Below are 16,733 nucleotides of genomic sequence, written 5' to 3'. Positions count from 1 at the left end.
TTTTTTTTTTTTTTTTTTTGTGATGGGCACATTATTAGATGGCTAGCTGAAGAAAATGTGGATATAGCCTCAGAGAAAGAAGTGAAACTATAAGAAGCGGAAGAAGAAGAATCGAAGTAGAAGAATAGTATCTATTAAAGTGGTCGGAGAATGAAAATAATGAAAGGTAAAATAGACATTCCATAAAAATTAAAAAACAAACATGAGAATGACAGTTGTTTAATGTTGGAGATAGACTTTGTTTTTCTTCAAAATGTTGAAAAGACAGTAAATAATTTTTTTTTTAGATTACAGAACTCCATTTAAACTTATGTTAAGATTTTCTTTGAAGTACGCGTTTTGAATAAGACCAGAACATATATCTTATTTAAAAGAACCATATTTGCAGATGAGAAGTTCATTTTTAAGTGGTTAAGGTAAGTTATTACTTTCTTTGTAACAACTTGAATTGATGTAGTAGTTATACACAATGTTTAATTAATTATTATTTGTTTTATCTCGAAATGTTTAACGAATTTGACTATTTCAAAATTAGTTAATGGCAGAGTTTAAGAGTTTTATCCATGTACGACAACAAGACATAAAAAGTGCAAACCCTCCGTACTCAAATCGTTTCAAACTTTGTGATGATGCTACTACCTCACAAGATGATCCAAGATACTATCGTGAGTTTATCAACTGTGTTAATAACAAGTCATGTCTCAATTGATAGGACAATACTGAAGAGTTATTTTTTTGTTTCATTTATTTTAAGAAATTGCATAATACTAATATTTATGAATTAGGAAAATTGCTGGTCTACAAACATATAAACTGAGCATGACACACATCACACATATGTATATAAATATTTATAATTCTAATATTATTATTTTGTGTGGATTCAATAAGTTAGATTTTGTTTAGTATCATTAATTTGTAGTTGTTAACCGTTGCAAGAAAAATCATGGCACCCGTGCTTTTATTGCCCAAATCGAAGATGCAAATGGTAACATTCATCAAAACACCTTAACCGCTGATTGTGATCACAAAATTGGCTTGAATGAAGTTTACAATGACAAAACTGACAGAAACCTGTAGTTAGATTTTGCTCTAAATGCAGTAAATTGTTTTAGAAGGTTTTGTTTGTATTTGGACCATTATAAGCTAAATGATTGGATATATATCCATGATTTATGGAGTTAGTTATATGTATAGAAACTTAAGAATCTTTTTCTTAGGAAGTACAACCTTAATTTTCTACAAAAAGGAGTGTCATTTTCTTCAAAAGGTTTTTAGCTTCAAAAGGAATGCTCCTAATTTGATAGTGTAGCAGTTAAATCATATTTAATTCAATGACTAATAATTGCGGATAATATGTTAAGAAGGGTAGTTTTATCTCAAGTCAAAGTTACGTTACACAAGAAACTTTTCTTTCCCCTTTTCTTTTTCATGCGAGAGTCGATTTGGCTTAGAAATGAACGAAAAAAAAAAGTGAAGATTCCTGTAGGATGCCTCCTTATTCAGGAAGGAAACCAGATAGAAATATAGAATGATGAACCAAATTGAAATTGGATTCTTTTGTCAATTTCGGAAACAACCTCCTTATCTTCTGAGGTAGGAGTAAGGTTTGCGTACACTTACCCCTCAGGTTCCATATTGTGGGATTTCATTTGGGTATGTTGTTGTTGTTGTCAATTCCTGGCTAGTGAACAGTCACAAGGTCGGATTAAGGTTTGCGTACACTTTACTCCCCAGATCTCATATTGTGAGATTTCATTTGGGTATGTTGTTGTTGTCAATTCCTGGCTAGTAAACAGTGACGAGGTCGGTAAAACCTATATAAATTCGTTAATTCCCTATTTGTACTTTGTTCAACAGTAAGGTGATTGGATATTCTTCCCAAATGACTACATACAAGATCTGCTAAATTTTTTCTATCATTTGATTGGCTAAAAGATGAATTGTCAAGCCATTCAGGTTTAATGGTATTGTCTTTGCTTGATGTAAACCGATTGTGTTTATTCAATTGAGTAACGTCAGTTGCTTGAAAAGGAAAACGAGAGACCCTCCGAGAATTCTATTTGCTTCATTTGTTTTTTTTTTTTTTTTCCTTCTGTGATTTAATGTTAACCTTCTTTCTTTGTATTCTTTAGGAGTTTAAAAATGTATTTTTTTTTCTAGCATAAGCAAATACTATTAATGTAATGTATCAGATTGTGAGCTAGAAAAAATTCCAAGAGTTTTTCATAAATTCGTTTGAATCAATATGTTTAGACTCGGTGACATCACTAGCTTAACTTTTTTGGATTACTTTATGAGATGGTATTATATTTGAGTTTCATTTTTTGGATATTTGACAATATTTTCTGATATTCAGTGGGTAGGAAGTACGAAACCGACGATGGCTTCTATTATTATGGCAGAATGCTTTTTTGCTTCATTTGAATTTTTCTTTTATTTTCCAATGTAAAATTTATGATTATTAATTTTTTTTTTTTTTTTTTTGGTTGTGTATTCTTTAGCGCTGTGTACTTTCAAGCATTCAAGAACAATACCTATTCAATGTATCAGATATTGTAAGCGAGCCAACAATTCACAAATCTTTTGTGTACTCATGTGAGGTTAAATATGTTGAGACTCAACAATTCCAGTGGCTAGCGTAACTTCTTTTTGGATTACTTTATGAGATGGTATTATATTTGAGTTTCATTTTTTGAATATTTGACAATATTTTCTGATATTCAGTGGGTAGGAAGTACGAAACCGACGATGGCTTCTATTATTATGGCAGAATGCATTTTTGCTTCATTTGAATTTTTCTTTTATTTTCCAATGTAAAATTTATGATTATTAACCTTTTTTTTTTTTTTTTTTGTTTGTTTGTTGTGTATTCTTTAGCGCTGTGTACTTTCAAGCATTCAAGAACAATACCTATTCAATGTATCAGCTATTGTAAGCGAGCCAACAATTCACAAATCTTTTGTGTACTCATGTGAGGTTAAATATGTTGAGACTCAACAATTCCAGTGGCTAGCGTAACTTCTTTTTGGATTACTTTATGAGATAGTATTATATTTGAGTTTCATTTTTTGAATATTTGACAATATTTTCTGATATTCAGTGGGTAGGAAGTACGAAACCGACGATGGCTTCTATTATTATGGCAGAATGCTTTTTTGCTTCATTTGAATTTTTCTTTTATTTTCCAATGTAAAATTTATGATTATTAACCTTTTTTTTTTTTTTTGTTTGTTTGTTGTGTATTCTTTAGCGCTGTGTACTTTCAAGCATTCAAGAACAATACCTATTCAATGTATCATATATTGTAAGCGAGCCAACAATTCACAAATCTTTTGTGTACTCATGTGAGGTTAAATATGTTGAGACTCAACAATTCCAGTGGCTAGCGTAACTTCTTTTTGGATTACTTTATGAGATGGTATTATATTTGAGTTTCATTTTTTGAATATTTGACAATATTTTCTGATATTCAGTGGGTAGGAAGTACGAAACCGACGATGGCTTCTATTATTATGGCAGAATGCTTTTTTGCTTCATTTGAATTTTTCTTTTATTTTCCAATGTAAAATTTATGATTATTAACCTTTTTTTTTTTTTTTTTTTGTTTTTGTTTGTTGTGTATTCTTTAGCGCTGTGTACTTTCAAGCATTCAAGAACAATACCTATTCAATGTATCAGATATTGTAAGCGAGCCAACAATTCACAAATCTTTTGTGTACTCATGTGAGGTTAAATATGTTGAGACTCAACAATTCCAGTGGCTAGCGTAACTTCTTTTTGGATTACTTTATGAAAATTATACTTATTTGAGTTCCATTGTTTTTGACATTTGACAATTTACAAAAGAAAAAAAACTCCTAATAATGTACCACTTTATTATATCGTAACAATCAAATTGGTTAAACCTGAAATTTAATATATTTTGACATGACGATTAATATATTTATGATATTCGGATTTACAAAAATATTACTTAGGACTTTAATTTCGATCGAGCATATTCAGCAGTGTTTGAATAAAATATGAGCAAAGTTACTTAAAAAAAATAATAAGAAAGAAAAAAGAAGTAAGGGTGCTTGTATGATTTTCACGCTCAAACTTTAATATATTTTGACATGACGATTAATATATTTATGATATTCGGATTTTAGAAAAGTATTACTTAGGACTTTAATTTCGCGCGGGCAGTGTTTGAATAAAATATGAGCAAGATTACTTAAAAAAAAAAAAAAAAAAAAAAGAAGAAGAAGAAGTAAGAGTGCTCGTAGGATTTTCACCCTCAAATTTTCCTTTAAAAATCAAACTCCCCCCTCAGCTTTGAACAATAGTAATTCTCCCCCTCCCTCCCCCCCCCCCCCCCCCAACCCATGCCCCAACCCCTCCCCCTCTCTCTTTTTCCTAATTGATTTTTTTAAATTCCTATTTTACCGTTACATTATCAACTTGTCTTTTTCTCTTTTACTTCTTTAAAATCACCATATTTTTTTTATCTCTTTCCTGTATAGATAAATATTATTTTCGAGACGGGGAAAGAAAAGTGAGAAATACTAGTTGAGTATAACTTAATGCTGCTCTATAATGAAATAAATGAGAATTTTTTTTTTTTTTAATTATAATCAAAATTCTGGTATCTATTTATACAAGTAAAATAACATGCAATAATAACTATATAAATATATTTCAATAGAGGTAATACAAAATAATTAATAAAAATAGAGGTACATTCTATAACAAATTCCTAAAAGACTATCTATTTATATTATAAATAAATTTTAAATTATAATTTAATATATTACATTAATGACAACCAAAAGTAGTTTATATACTGACAATAGAGAATAAGAGAGAAGTGAAACTTAAATATGCATATACAATATATGTAAAACTAACATGTAATATGTGAGTGCGATACACGCCCAAAGACAATTTATGCTTAATGCACGTAGTATTAAAAGACCAATCATAAAAAAGTGACATTAGATTTTGTGATAAATTCATAAAAGGATTATTCTACTTATATTATGAATCTCAATAAAAATCTATGAATACCTGATTTTTTTTTTAAAAGAGTTATTCCGTGTGCGCTCTACCCCTGCGCGCCCAGGTTCGAACCTAGTTGACCACATTATTTTTGTTACATTTTTTTCACAGGATCTTCTCCTTTGTATGAGTGTATTTCTTCATATGTATTTGGCTAATGTGTCTTGTATCTCATATATATTTGGCTTCTTGTCTTGTCTAAATGTATTTTTGCTTCTTGTCTTGTATCTGAATGTATTTGGCTTCATATGTATTTTGAATGTACACAGTGTATTTTGAAATTTTGTTGAAATGCATTCAAATACAATGAATACAGCGAAAATGTACACTCAAATACAGTGTGACAATGTCTAATGCTAGCTACGAATTGTAAATATAAAAAATGTACTTACGGATGATAAATTGCTCCTAGAAGATAGTTATTTATGTAAGTTTCCCTATTATTAACTATTAGAAAAAAGAAAGAGCACGGGCCCAATTACACTGTCAAAAAGAGGAATTTGCCGGATTGCCCTTCGCTGGGGGTGGTCTTTAATTTTTGCCCCTCAAATTGGTTTTCTTTAATTTTTGCCCTTCACTAAAAATTCCTTGGTTTCGGGTTCGAACTCGCGCTCAGTTAAAAAAAAAAAAAAAAATCGCAAGGTAGAGTTTAGATTCGCAAGGTAGAGTTTTTCATGGGTAGGATTTTACAAACTTCTACCTTAAGGCAGAGTTTCATTTTTTTGTGCGGATTACCATTCTTTTGGGGTGGCCTTTAGTTTTTCCTTAAGGATTGTATGCCGGATCCGATGTACACGCCTCCAGCCCTGCTTTGCAAAATTATTTTTTTATTTTATTCCTGAGCGGGAATTCGAATAAGGGCAAAACTTAAAAGACCACAACTATAAGGGACAAAATTTAAAGACCACAAATATGAGGAACGAAATCTAAAAACCAACCCAAAAGAAGGGCAATTCGTGCAAAAAAAATGATAAGGAAGATGGGGAGGGGCCCACTAACTGTGCAAAAAAAAACTGGTTTGGCGGGGATACGCAGCACCCGCTGTGAGATGACAGAGGCGATCATTCCTTTTTTTTTTCTCCGTACACACCCCCCCTTCCTGTATCTATATCAGTGTTTTAAAAGGCAGTTTCAAAACTCGTCTCGGGCTCGCCTCAGGGCGAGGCACTGGCAAAACGCCCCGGGGCTCACGTGCGAGGCTTAGTTCCTGTGAGGCTTACGCCCTAAGCGCCCGATTGTACGCCCTAAACACGCCTAACGCCCAACGCTCGGGGCTCGCCTAACAGTTCTTACACAATTTATATATTAAATTCTTTAATTAAAATCGTTGACCCTTATAAGTCTTTAACAAATGAATGATACTTAATATATAGTTTTTCATCTATAGAAATAAGAAGATTGAGTGTAACTCAAATAACAAGTCGTAGTATTGCATATTTACTATTTGAGAACATCGTGAGGGTGAATATCACTTAATATTTCTTTTAAAAATACATAGCCGATTTGTACATTTTCACTTGTCATTGTCTTTTGTCCTATATATCAAAATTATCATATTTTATTATTTCGCTATTTGAAAGTAATTTTCATTTTATTAATGAAGGAATTACGTTTTAATTATAATACTGATAAAGTTTATTGATATAAAATGAATAGTACTCCCTCCGTTTCAATTTATATGAACCCATTTGACTGGGCATGACATTTAAGAAAGAGGGAAGACTTTTGAAACTTGTGGTTCAAAATAAGCCTTGAAAATTTGTGTGGCTGTAAATCATTCATAAAGTGAATTTGTTTTCAAATTAGGAAAGAGGTCAATCATTTTGGCACGGACTAAAAAGGAAATAGGTTCAAACAAATTGAAACAGAGGGAGTATGATAGTAATATTGTTTTAAGAAATTGTGATTTTTTCATTGTTTGAAAAGTTAAGATGTTAAAGTTGATTTGTATTACATAATAGCTTTTATTTCATTGTATTGTTTATACTTGTAAAATTATGTTATATATAATTGCAAGTTGTAAGCAGGGGTGACTCAAGGGTGAGGCTAGTAAAGCTTTTGTTTTAGACCCTCAAACTTTTGAGGCCCCAAAAATTTTTACCGATGAATTTTATGGTTTAAGTTTCTCTTAAATAATATTGAAGATTGTAAAAAGAATTACAAAATATATATAACAAAAGAAAGAAAAAACACTATCTACGTTTTAAAACTTTGAACTAAACTACTCAAATCTTCATATTTTTAAATAAAGTTTTTATAATAACATCCTAGGTAATGTCTTTAAAACACATGGCTAATATCATATTGACTTGAATTGATCCTCACTAATAAAAATACTAATGTTACTATTATCATTTATTTACAGTTTTCTTTTATTTTTTATGTAATTTTACCTATTTAAAAATATTTATTGTAATTATAATATTTTACGAATACTAAAAATATATACCCGTGGGGCTTACGCCCCATGCCTCGGGGCTTACGCCTCGTCAGGGCAAATGTAAAACGCCTGCCTTACGCCCCCGCTTTTTAAAACACTGATCTATATATACACGTAGGAAAGTTTTCGAATCTCACTCAAACAGAATTTCCTGAAAGGATGCCTCCATGTTATAGTTGTAAAAAAACATTTGCAAAAAAAGCTGCTCTAGTAGCTCATAACAGAACTGTACACCGCAACTGTAAAAAAAGTTGTGGATATTGCGCTAACAAATTCCGTACGCTTGCACTTTTGCAAGCGCATCGGAAAAATTTAAATCACTAGCGTGTGTGTCTTTTTTTTTTTTTTTTTCGCTTTGTTGTTGTTCTTCATTGTTCCTTCAATTTTCGTTCATTGTTGATTAATTTTCGTTTTTTTGTTTTTGTTTTCCGTTTAGTTGTTTCTCCTTTTCGTAGTGCATTGTTGATTAATTTTCGTTTTTTGGTTTTGTTTACCGTTTAGTTGTTTCTCCTTTCGCAGTTCATTGTTGATTAATTTTCGTTTTTTGTTTTTGTTTTCGATTTAGTTGTTTCTCCTTTTCGTAGTTCATTGTTGATTAATTTCTCGTTTTTTGTTTTGTTTTCCGTTTAGTTGTTTCTCCTTTCGCAGTTCATTGTTGATTAATTTTCGTTTTTTTGTTTTTGTTTTCGATTTAGTTGATTCTCCTTTTCGTTTTTTAGCTTTAATAATTTCGTTCACTTGTTGTTGCGGAAATCGGAAACCACAAAGTAAGTGTTCCCATTTAAAAATTAATTTTCGTTTTTTTGTTTTGTTTTTCGTTTAATTGTTTCTCATTTTCCTTTTTTTAGCTTTAGCTTTGTTGCTTGTTGTTACGGAAATCGGAAACTGCAATTCGCATTCAAAAATTAATTTACGGTCCAGTAAATTTGTTTTGTAATTTACACTGTTTTCTAACTTTCTAAAGGAGAACAAGTCTATCAATATGGATATACTCATGGTTGAAGGGTTATAAAACTCTCCTGAATTTCAATGCATGTCTCTGTTGAATGTCTCAGGACTTAGCGCTTTCAATTTCGTAATGCCTATATGTCGGCTACGAAATCTAAATTTTAACTATTATCTATCTCGTTTGGTTGTTCTAGTTGATTTTGAGGCTCATTTATGTTCAGTTATATATGGTTCTTGCTGCACTTGTCAACATATAGACAAGGCCTCTCAATCATGTTAAATATCTAACCTAGTTTCACTGCTAAAAAAACAGGGATTTTCGACCAAAAATTTCGACCACACGAGGTCGAAAAAACCTTTATTTTGACCAATTTTTCGACCACACACGTAGGTCGATAACAGTTTGGTCGAAAAAAAATTTCGACCACACGTGGTCAAAATCACATTCTACCGAAATTAAGGGAAAAATTATTTTCGACCACATGTGGTTGAAAAAATTATTTTTATATTAAATTATATTTAACTTTCTCGACTACGTGTGGTCGAAAACATTATTTATATTTTAATACAAAAAGAAAATAAAAATTCAATTTCGATCACATGTGGTCGAAATTGTAAATTGGGCCCAGAATTTCGACCACATGTGGTCGAAATTGAATTTTTCTGGGTACAATTTCGACCTCATGTGGTCCAAATTGTGAAATATCTGGGCTGATTTTTGACCACCTGTGGTCGAAAATCTGGAATATGTTTTCCAGCATTTGCCTGCTTTTGGCAGCCCACCTGCCAATTTCCAAATAGTCAAATTCATCAACCAAAACAACCATCCAATTCATCAACAATGCAACACAACAACCATAAATAATGTTCAAACACTTGAACACTTAAACATTGTCCATTCAAACACTTATAAACAATCAAATTCAACCTCAAAGTACTTAAAATTAAAACTACATTCAAACACTTAAACATCATAAACTACATTCAAACACTTAAACATCATTCAAACACTTAAACATCATTCAAACACTTAAACATTATAAACTTAAAATTACTTCTAATTCGAACTAAAACTACATTCAAACCCTTAAAGATAATATACATATCCATTTAAACATATCCATCATAAACTATTAATTTGAGCTTGCATACCCAACATCCTAGCCTCCGAGGAATTAAGTGTTCTTGTTAGCTGAGCAACTTGATGCTTCATAGCTTTATACTCCTTAGGATCAACTGCGCCATCATCAGCAACATCTATGCTTTCAAGGGCCGACGGGTATAAAGGTGGCATCCAGACCAATTTAATTTTGATCAAGAATGAAAATAATATAGCAGAGTTTTATTCATTGATCAAGAATGAAAATAATCTATTAACAGGAAAAAAGAAAGGATGTGATAAGTGACTACAAGATGAATATGGAACTTCTTTTCCAGATACTTCTTATAAATTATCCAAAGAAGAAGGATTTTTGTTTACCTTTTTTGCAACAGTTGTTGTGTCTTTCTTCCCCTTGAAAAGTTTGTCCAGCAATAAGTGAAAAAAATGCCCGAATGGTCCAAGATAGGCAAAGCCAAAAAGCTGCATGTAACTATGTTATAAGATTCTTATTTTTCAATATTCAACATCAATATACTTAAATCAAACTCTCCAAAACCGGCAAAGGGTCCATCAGACCATCAACATTAAGCGTGGCAAAACAAGTCATCAAGCTTTTACATCAAATTATGCCAAAATATACTAGAAGTTTTCTCTTGAGTGAATTAATTTCAGAACACTCTACAGAAAATTTGAGTAAATTATGAGATGAACATTGATGACAATCCTATCAGTATATATTGACTGGGTGTCTTTTGTAGGGAATCATATGGGTGTAAGATTTCGACATTTTTTATACGTCTTGTAGACAGAGTTTCTCCCACAATGAAGTTAAGAAAATTGAACACATGTGACAAAGCTTTCAGATGATAGACTCTCCTACTTGAAGAGTATTCTTTAAAAAATTGCCTGTACATTCTTGGTGCTACAATATACGAATGAAAATTCAATCTTACTTATCAAGGGAGTTTGAAAAAGTTTCAATAGCGTACCTTAACATGTCGAACTGGAGACCTTGGTGTCACAGTAATAGACTTACACCGACCAAGGGCTGCCCTCAAAGACGTGCGGGTTTGATACCTGGGACGGGAAGGTGAAGCCTCTGATGGTGCAAAACCCTGTCAAAAACCAAATAAGCAGCTTTATAGTAGGCACACTTGACATGAACTGACACAGCCGTTTTACATAATGTAATCTAACTTCTAAATGCTGGAATATTACTTTGATGAATAGCAAGCAATATAACTCCAAAGTCCAAACATATAGCTTATGTACATTACAAAACAGTTTAGAGCAAACATGCCAATGATAAACGAAATAGGACCACAAATATATTTTGTAGTAACATGTTAAGCTTCTAATGATTAATCTTGAAACACCATTACCTGCCTATAGGAAAATTATATCCTTCAAGAACAGAGAAAGGGAGTCTATCTCTGTTTCTTTTATTGACAGAACAAAAACCAAAACATGATGATTTCAGTCCACAAAAACAGTCTCAAAAAATAGTCCAAAAAATTAACAAAAACAGTCCCAAAATAAATAAATAATCAAAATAGCCCCAAAAAAAGGGATCAAAACAACCCAAAAAATAACATTCAATTTCAACTCAAAATCCAATTTTTTTTTACATAAAATAAACCCTAAAACAAATATTGAACACTAAATAAAGTTATCAAATCTACTAAATATAGAAGGTAATGTAGCTAATAACATGAGATTATTATGCATTGGTAAGTGTTCATGACATTGGAAAAAAAAAAAAACCAAAAACGTACCTGCGCCGCCGACGGTGGACTGGCGGTGGTCGGAGGCTGTGGGTTGAGGTCTGGGCTGGTGGGGCGGTGGGCTGGTGGAGTGGGTAGAGAGAGGAGAGGGAGAGAGGTGGTGTGTGTGGGTAGAGAGAGGAGAGGGAGAGAGGAAATAGAGAGAAAGAAAAAATAAAAATGTGGTCAAGTGTGGTGTTGAACAAATCTGCAAAGAAGTGTGTATATACAAATGTGGTCCAATTTTCGACCACACGTGGTCGAAAATTGTTTTTTTTTTTTAATTTAAACGTTTCCCATTTATTATTTATACAAAAATTAATTTCGACCACAAGTGGTCGAAATTTTATTTTCATTTAAAAAAATCGATCACGTGTGGTCGAAATCCTACTGAAAATAAAATAAAAATAAAATTCTTGATTTTTCGACCGCGTGTGGTCGATTTCTTTTCGACCAAAAATGTGGTCGAAATTTTTTGGTCGAAAACGCCCTTTTTTTTTAGTAGTGTTTTTCTTCTTTTATTTGATAGAATTGTTTCACCGTTTTGTTGGAGGCTCTGACATGATGACAGATTTGAAAGACAATACCATTCCATTTTGGGCTGTTCCGGTAAGTGCAACCTTCAAGACAAATTGTGTTTGGAGTAGTCATATGTGTGTTTTTTGTACTTCTGCAATGCGAATTTTATAATCCATACGTCTTTCCTTGTAATCAGATTGTTGTTATAATCTTACCTTTACTGGTCATACTTGTCGTTTACTTCATCAAAAGGGATGTCTACGGTGTGAATCAAGCTATATTAGGTATTCTTTGTCCCTATGTGACTATCAGCTTTTGCCTGGCAAGTATATATAACTGGATCAGATTGATTAATTCGTCTGCCGTTGTTCAGGATTGCAGTACTCTGTAATCATCACCTTTGTTCTTATTGATGGAATCAAAGATGCTGTTGGTCGACCCTGTCTAGACCTCCTCTGGCGTTTCCCTGATGGAAAAGGGGTATGTCAATCAAAGATGACAAAGTCTTATAGACCTTCTTGTCTAATTTTGGTTAGTCAACTGCAAATAGACATAACAACTTGATTGACTTATCTTTTAAAATAAATTGGATTCGTCATTAATTGAGTTTCTTTTTGTTGATTGATCTGCACAACAGTGTTTCTTTTTGTCGACTGATGAATATGTCATGGATCACAAGTTGCGCGAATTGTTCAGTCAATGTATCGAAATCACTTGTGCAAAACTTATGCTAGATGAGAAAGGAGTCAGTAAGGACTTTGGATTTGTATGTTTTTCCACACCAGAGGAGGACACTCCCGATTTGGCACCTTTTCTGCAAAATGCTGGTCGTGAACCTATAAATGAGGTTCATCTATTGTATTTTCTATTTTTTTACTGCTTATGTTTCTCGTGTGTGATCCTTTGCATTGATCCTTATGGAGTTCTTCATCACATTATTAGCATCCAATTATTCTTGTCAAATTTTGGTTAGTCAACTGCAAACCCACAGTTTATGTATGGGCAGGTCAAATATCATTTGCGTGGTGTGAATGAAGGATTTGTTGTATCCTCTGCTGGCACTGGTAAAGTTGGATCTTTCGCTGAGGGTTCAGTAGACCTGAGTACGATGCTTACTGTCGCTCCTCCTACACAGCAGAAACAGATACTTGGAGAGCACCTTTATCCTCTAGTCCGTCAGCAGAAGGTGAACTTATTTCTTGCTCTGTCTGTCTGCCCTTTATAATTTCATTTTCGCTTCTGATAATAGAACCCTATGCACTGATGCAAAATGATTTGTCTGCCACAATTGGTTTGGTTCTTCATAGAGAACCCAAGGGGTAGTTAAACACTTAAAAGAGGAATTGATCCATCTCTGACAACTTTATAGATGTTGGTGTGGTGACCTGTCAAGAAGCTCGTTGACACCATTTAGTTAAGTAGAACCAGTCTGGATTCTGTAGTGGTCTTGCTACTTTTCCAGACACCCTGAGATTTAACAAAACTACTTTGTTAATGAAACCTATATGCTTTTTGTAGCCTAATCTTGCTGGCTGCTATGGTGCAAAGAGCAGTGAGGTGCTTAAGCACTCCAAGAATGAAGTTTCCAGTCAAGATTCACTCGTCCAGATTATCTCTCAGCTGAAATTGCAGTTAGTTTGGCAGCAGTAATATTGTCTTCAGCATCGATAAGAGTTTTAGCCAACAAGTTTGTCAAAGTATCAGGCGACTGTGTTCGCTTCCATAGACTTGATGCTTAATTCTAGTTTTAATACAGTCTTCTGGAGAACTATAAACTCATATTTTGCTTAAGCATTTGTTTGATATAGAAGTCCACAATGTTATCAAACAATATTGTGACCGCATGTATCTTGTTTTTGTGGCTGTTAATACTTCTCAGAAACTAGTAGCTAATATGACATGATAGAAACTGCTTTGTCCTCCATCGATCAGCGGCACTCTGCTTTTGATATAGTAGTATTTTGTCCGCAATGTTATCAAGATCTGTCTTTAATCAATAGACCAATGTTTGAGGTTCTCATTTCTTTACATGTCATAGGCGTATTCCATTTCAACTTGGCTTTGTCAGATGATATTTGTTTACAAATTTAAGAAATGATATTTTTATATGTTTAGCTGAGATAAAAAAGAATTAATATGCTACATACATAATTAACTCTATAAGTTAGTCAACTCACGCATATGAGAGTATAAATGACTTCCAATTTCCATGGATGCAATTTTCATATTTCAAGCAGGGTCTGTATCAAAAGCTGTAATGTTCCAATTTCTATAAATGAGCCAATTAGCATATGGAAAGTTGAAGGGTATATCTTAATCAATTAGATCTTTTATTTCTTTTAAATGAAATAAAGTTTGAGTAATTGTATATGGAATAAGTAAAGTGTGATTCCGTTGAGAGAGAAAACATCAAAATTCGATGCATGATGTAGAGGAGAAAAGTTAGTCAGCTCGAAGCATGAAAAAGACTTAAGAGTTGAATCTCGTCTCCGTTAAATATCCTATTTAAACTTTGTTATTCAAACATTTATATGACCTCGGTCCTCGCTATGGAACAAAATTAGTAAGTTTGAGTAAATGTAATAGGATTGATAAGGTCGATTAAGTAATTATAGTAAAATTAATAGCAACAACCATTTTCAATGATTCATTACTGTGCATTATACTTTTTTGAAAAATGGGAAGAATGGACAATTGTGCACCACCAAAATCTATCAAAAAAAATCTTCCTAGCTACATGCAAAAGAAAAAATACATTATTACTAAATTAATGAATAATTCAGACGTTACATAATAGTAGATGAGTGAAGCCGTGCTGTGCACAGCCCAACGTTAATTTTGAAGCTATTTGAAGTACTTTTTTCTTTTCTAGAAGTAACTTGTATATGCCTAGCTTTATATTATATATATAAATATATAGATTTATCAACAGAAGTGAAGTTTACCAACTATATAACACGTTGGGCTCTTTTTCTGGTAGTAAATGCACTACAGATTCTTTTTCCTTTTCCTTGTGTTTGTATCGTTTCTAATTCTTTTTGTAGAGAATAACAATTAGTAGTACATAAATTCCTTAAATCCAAAATAAAAGGAAAATCATACATACTTATAAAAATCGATTATACTGAGTAGGCTTTTTGATAAAATTGAATGATCCTTTAATTTTGACAATATCATTTTCCCCTTATATCTTCGCAATGTGCATGGCTTTTAGACACAGATTTTACAAGATGAAGTTTGCAAAGAATTTAGATTAGTACGTCATATGTATGAAATTCACTAAATATTTGGTGAATCATTTATTATTCTATGTCAACTTTAGGCCATTGTAGAAATCAATAAACTTCAAACTTTAGGTCATTTAATTATTTTCCTAATGTTTAGGACTTTGCCATTAGTTGAAATTTTAGCTATTAAAATCTTTCCTTATTTGAACTATGTAAAACTCCTAATTTAGGTATTTGAATCACTTAAGATTTTACTTATATAAATTCCTTTCTTTTATGATCTGTTGTTTTAACATAAAATAAGTTAAGCAATAATTAATTAATAGAAAGATTTATAGTGTCACGACCCAACCCCGTAGGCCATGACTGGCGCCCTAGTTGGGCACCCTGACGTACTTATTCAATCGAATCACACACAAATAGCATATACGGCCATAAATACTATATGTCGTCTCAAACTATATCAAACTGTTCAAACATATCTCAACGCAACCGTATTAGAATATATATATATATATATATGTCGAAAAGCCGACAAGGCTATCAAATGTATCAAAAGCCAACAAGGCTATCAAATGGCACAACGGCCCACAACATATACAGAATGCACGCCGACAAGGCTGCCATAAACATATACAAAATGCACGCCGACGAGGCTGCCATAACGAGTGGGATCATACAAACACACCTGTACAGAAGTAGGCACACACACCCACAAATACGTCTACAGACTTCTAAACAGACCAACCGAATCATATGGCGGGACAGGGCCCCGCCGTACCCCTGAACAAATATGTACATACACAACGAACAAAATGTATACCAAAATATGTGCTCTGAAATGAGAAGAGCACTCCAACGGCAGAAGGGGGTGTCCTAGACTGGAGGATCACCAAACTGTGCGTCTGTACCAGCGGGCATGAAACGCAGCCCCCGAAGAAAGGGGGTCAGTACGAAATATGTACTGAGTATGCAAAGCAGAATGTACAGAAAGCAAATCTGAGATATAAACGAAATGGAAGTGTCAAACATAAATGCAAATCCAACATATCAAAATTTTTTTACTTTCAAAAACATGTAAGTCATGCATCGGGTACAGAAGAATCTGGTCGCCTACCCGTCGATGGCGCCATAACACAGCATAACACCAGAAAGTCTCAAATCTCCGTATCCCCGTCACATATCACATCACAACATAACGCCATACACAGCATAACACCACAATATAGGTGGAACCCGACCCTCTTTTGCGAGTAGCTCGGTGAACCATAAACACAGCATAACTCCGGAGTATATCAAAATGCGCACGATAACAGAACCGGCCCGGGACTCGGCGAAGGGATAACAGAATGCACGAGTAGAGTCGTGAGTAGTCATATGCACAAAATCATTATCACAAACTCAAACATAAGTAAAAATGATTATATTCGAAATCGGAATAATAGTCATACCAAATTCTTTCAAAAGTTCTCCGAATCGCATAAAGGAAAGTCGCGGGACCCACGAACGGGTATTGACCCGAGTCGGGCCCACCTATGGAAATCATACTCATTATACATCATGCAAACTCCTATAAAAATATTGGAACAATCCGAGCCTTTATGCGAAAGATATGACATCCAAAAGTTATGGAATTCTCTAAACAAACTTTTTGTGCAACATTTGGAAAACGATTATTTCGAAGACATAAT

At 33.1% G+C, this 16,733-nt stretch overlaps 1 protein-coding gene and 1 long non-coding RNA gene across 5 annotated transcripts; one reads left to right on the top strand and one right to left on the bottom strand.

The window, feature by feature from the left end:
- Window positions 1-9,302: 9,302 nt before the first annotated feature.
- On the bottom strand, window positions 9,303-11,491 carry LOC132642744 (uncharacterized). 3 transcript variants are annotated; one of them, XR_009583317.1, is made up of 4 exons: window positions 11,309-11,491; window positions 10,523-10,648; window positions 9,912-10,013; window positions 9,303-9,801 (listed from the first exon to the last, which is right to left on the bottom strand). It is a non-coding gene; the product is annotated as an uncharacterized LOC132642744 (long non-coding RNA). The 3 variants fall into 3 exon arrangements; XR_009583318.1 differs by having other exon boundaries at window positions 9,303-9,693; XR_009583316.1 differs by having other exon boundaries at window positions 9,303-9,688.
- A 280-nt stretch (window positions 11,492-11,771) lies between these two features.
- LOC132642743 (uncharacterized) lies at window positions 11,772-13,737 on the top strand. 2 transcript variants are annotated; one of them, XM_060359795.1, is made up of 6 exons: window positions 11,772-11,905; window positions 12,012-12,099; window positions 12,189-12,295; window positions 12,453-12,662; window positions 12,822-13,001; window positions 13,334-13,737. In XM_060359795.1, exons 1-6 carry the CDS (start codon window positions 11,858-11,860, stop codon window positions 13,463-13,465), a joined length of 765 nt encoding a protein of 254 aa, XP_060215778.1. In that variant the 5' UTR covers window positions 11,772-11,857; the 3' UTR covers window positions 13,466-13,737. The 2 variants fall into 2 exon arrangements, with proteins under 2 accessions (XP_060215778.1, XP_060215777.1); XM_060359794.1 differs by having other exon boundaries at window positions 12,189-12,346.
- Window positions 13,738-16,733: the final 2,996 nt, after the last annotated feature.

This window comes from Lycium barbarum, chromosome 5 (assembly GCF_019175385.1).
Source record: "Lycium barbarum isolate Lr01 chromosome 5, ASM1917538v2, whole genome shotgun sequence".
NCBI classification, from domain to species: Eukaryota; Viridiplantae; Streptophyta; class Magnoliopsida; order Solanales; family Solanaceae; genus Lycium; species Lycium barbarum.
Note: the sequence above shows the minus strand (reverse complement) of the source record. Positions and strands in the feature narration are given on the sequence as shown.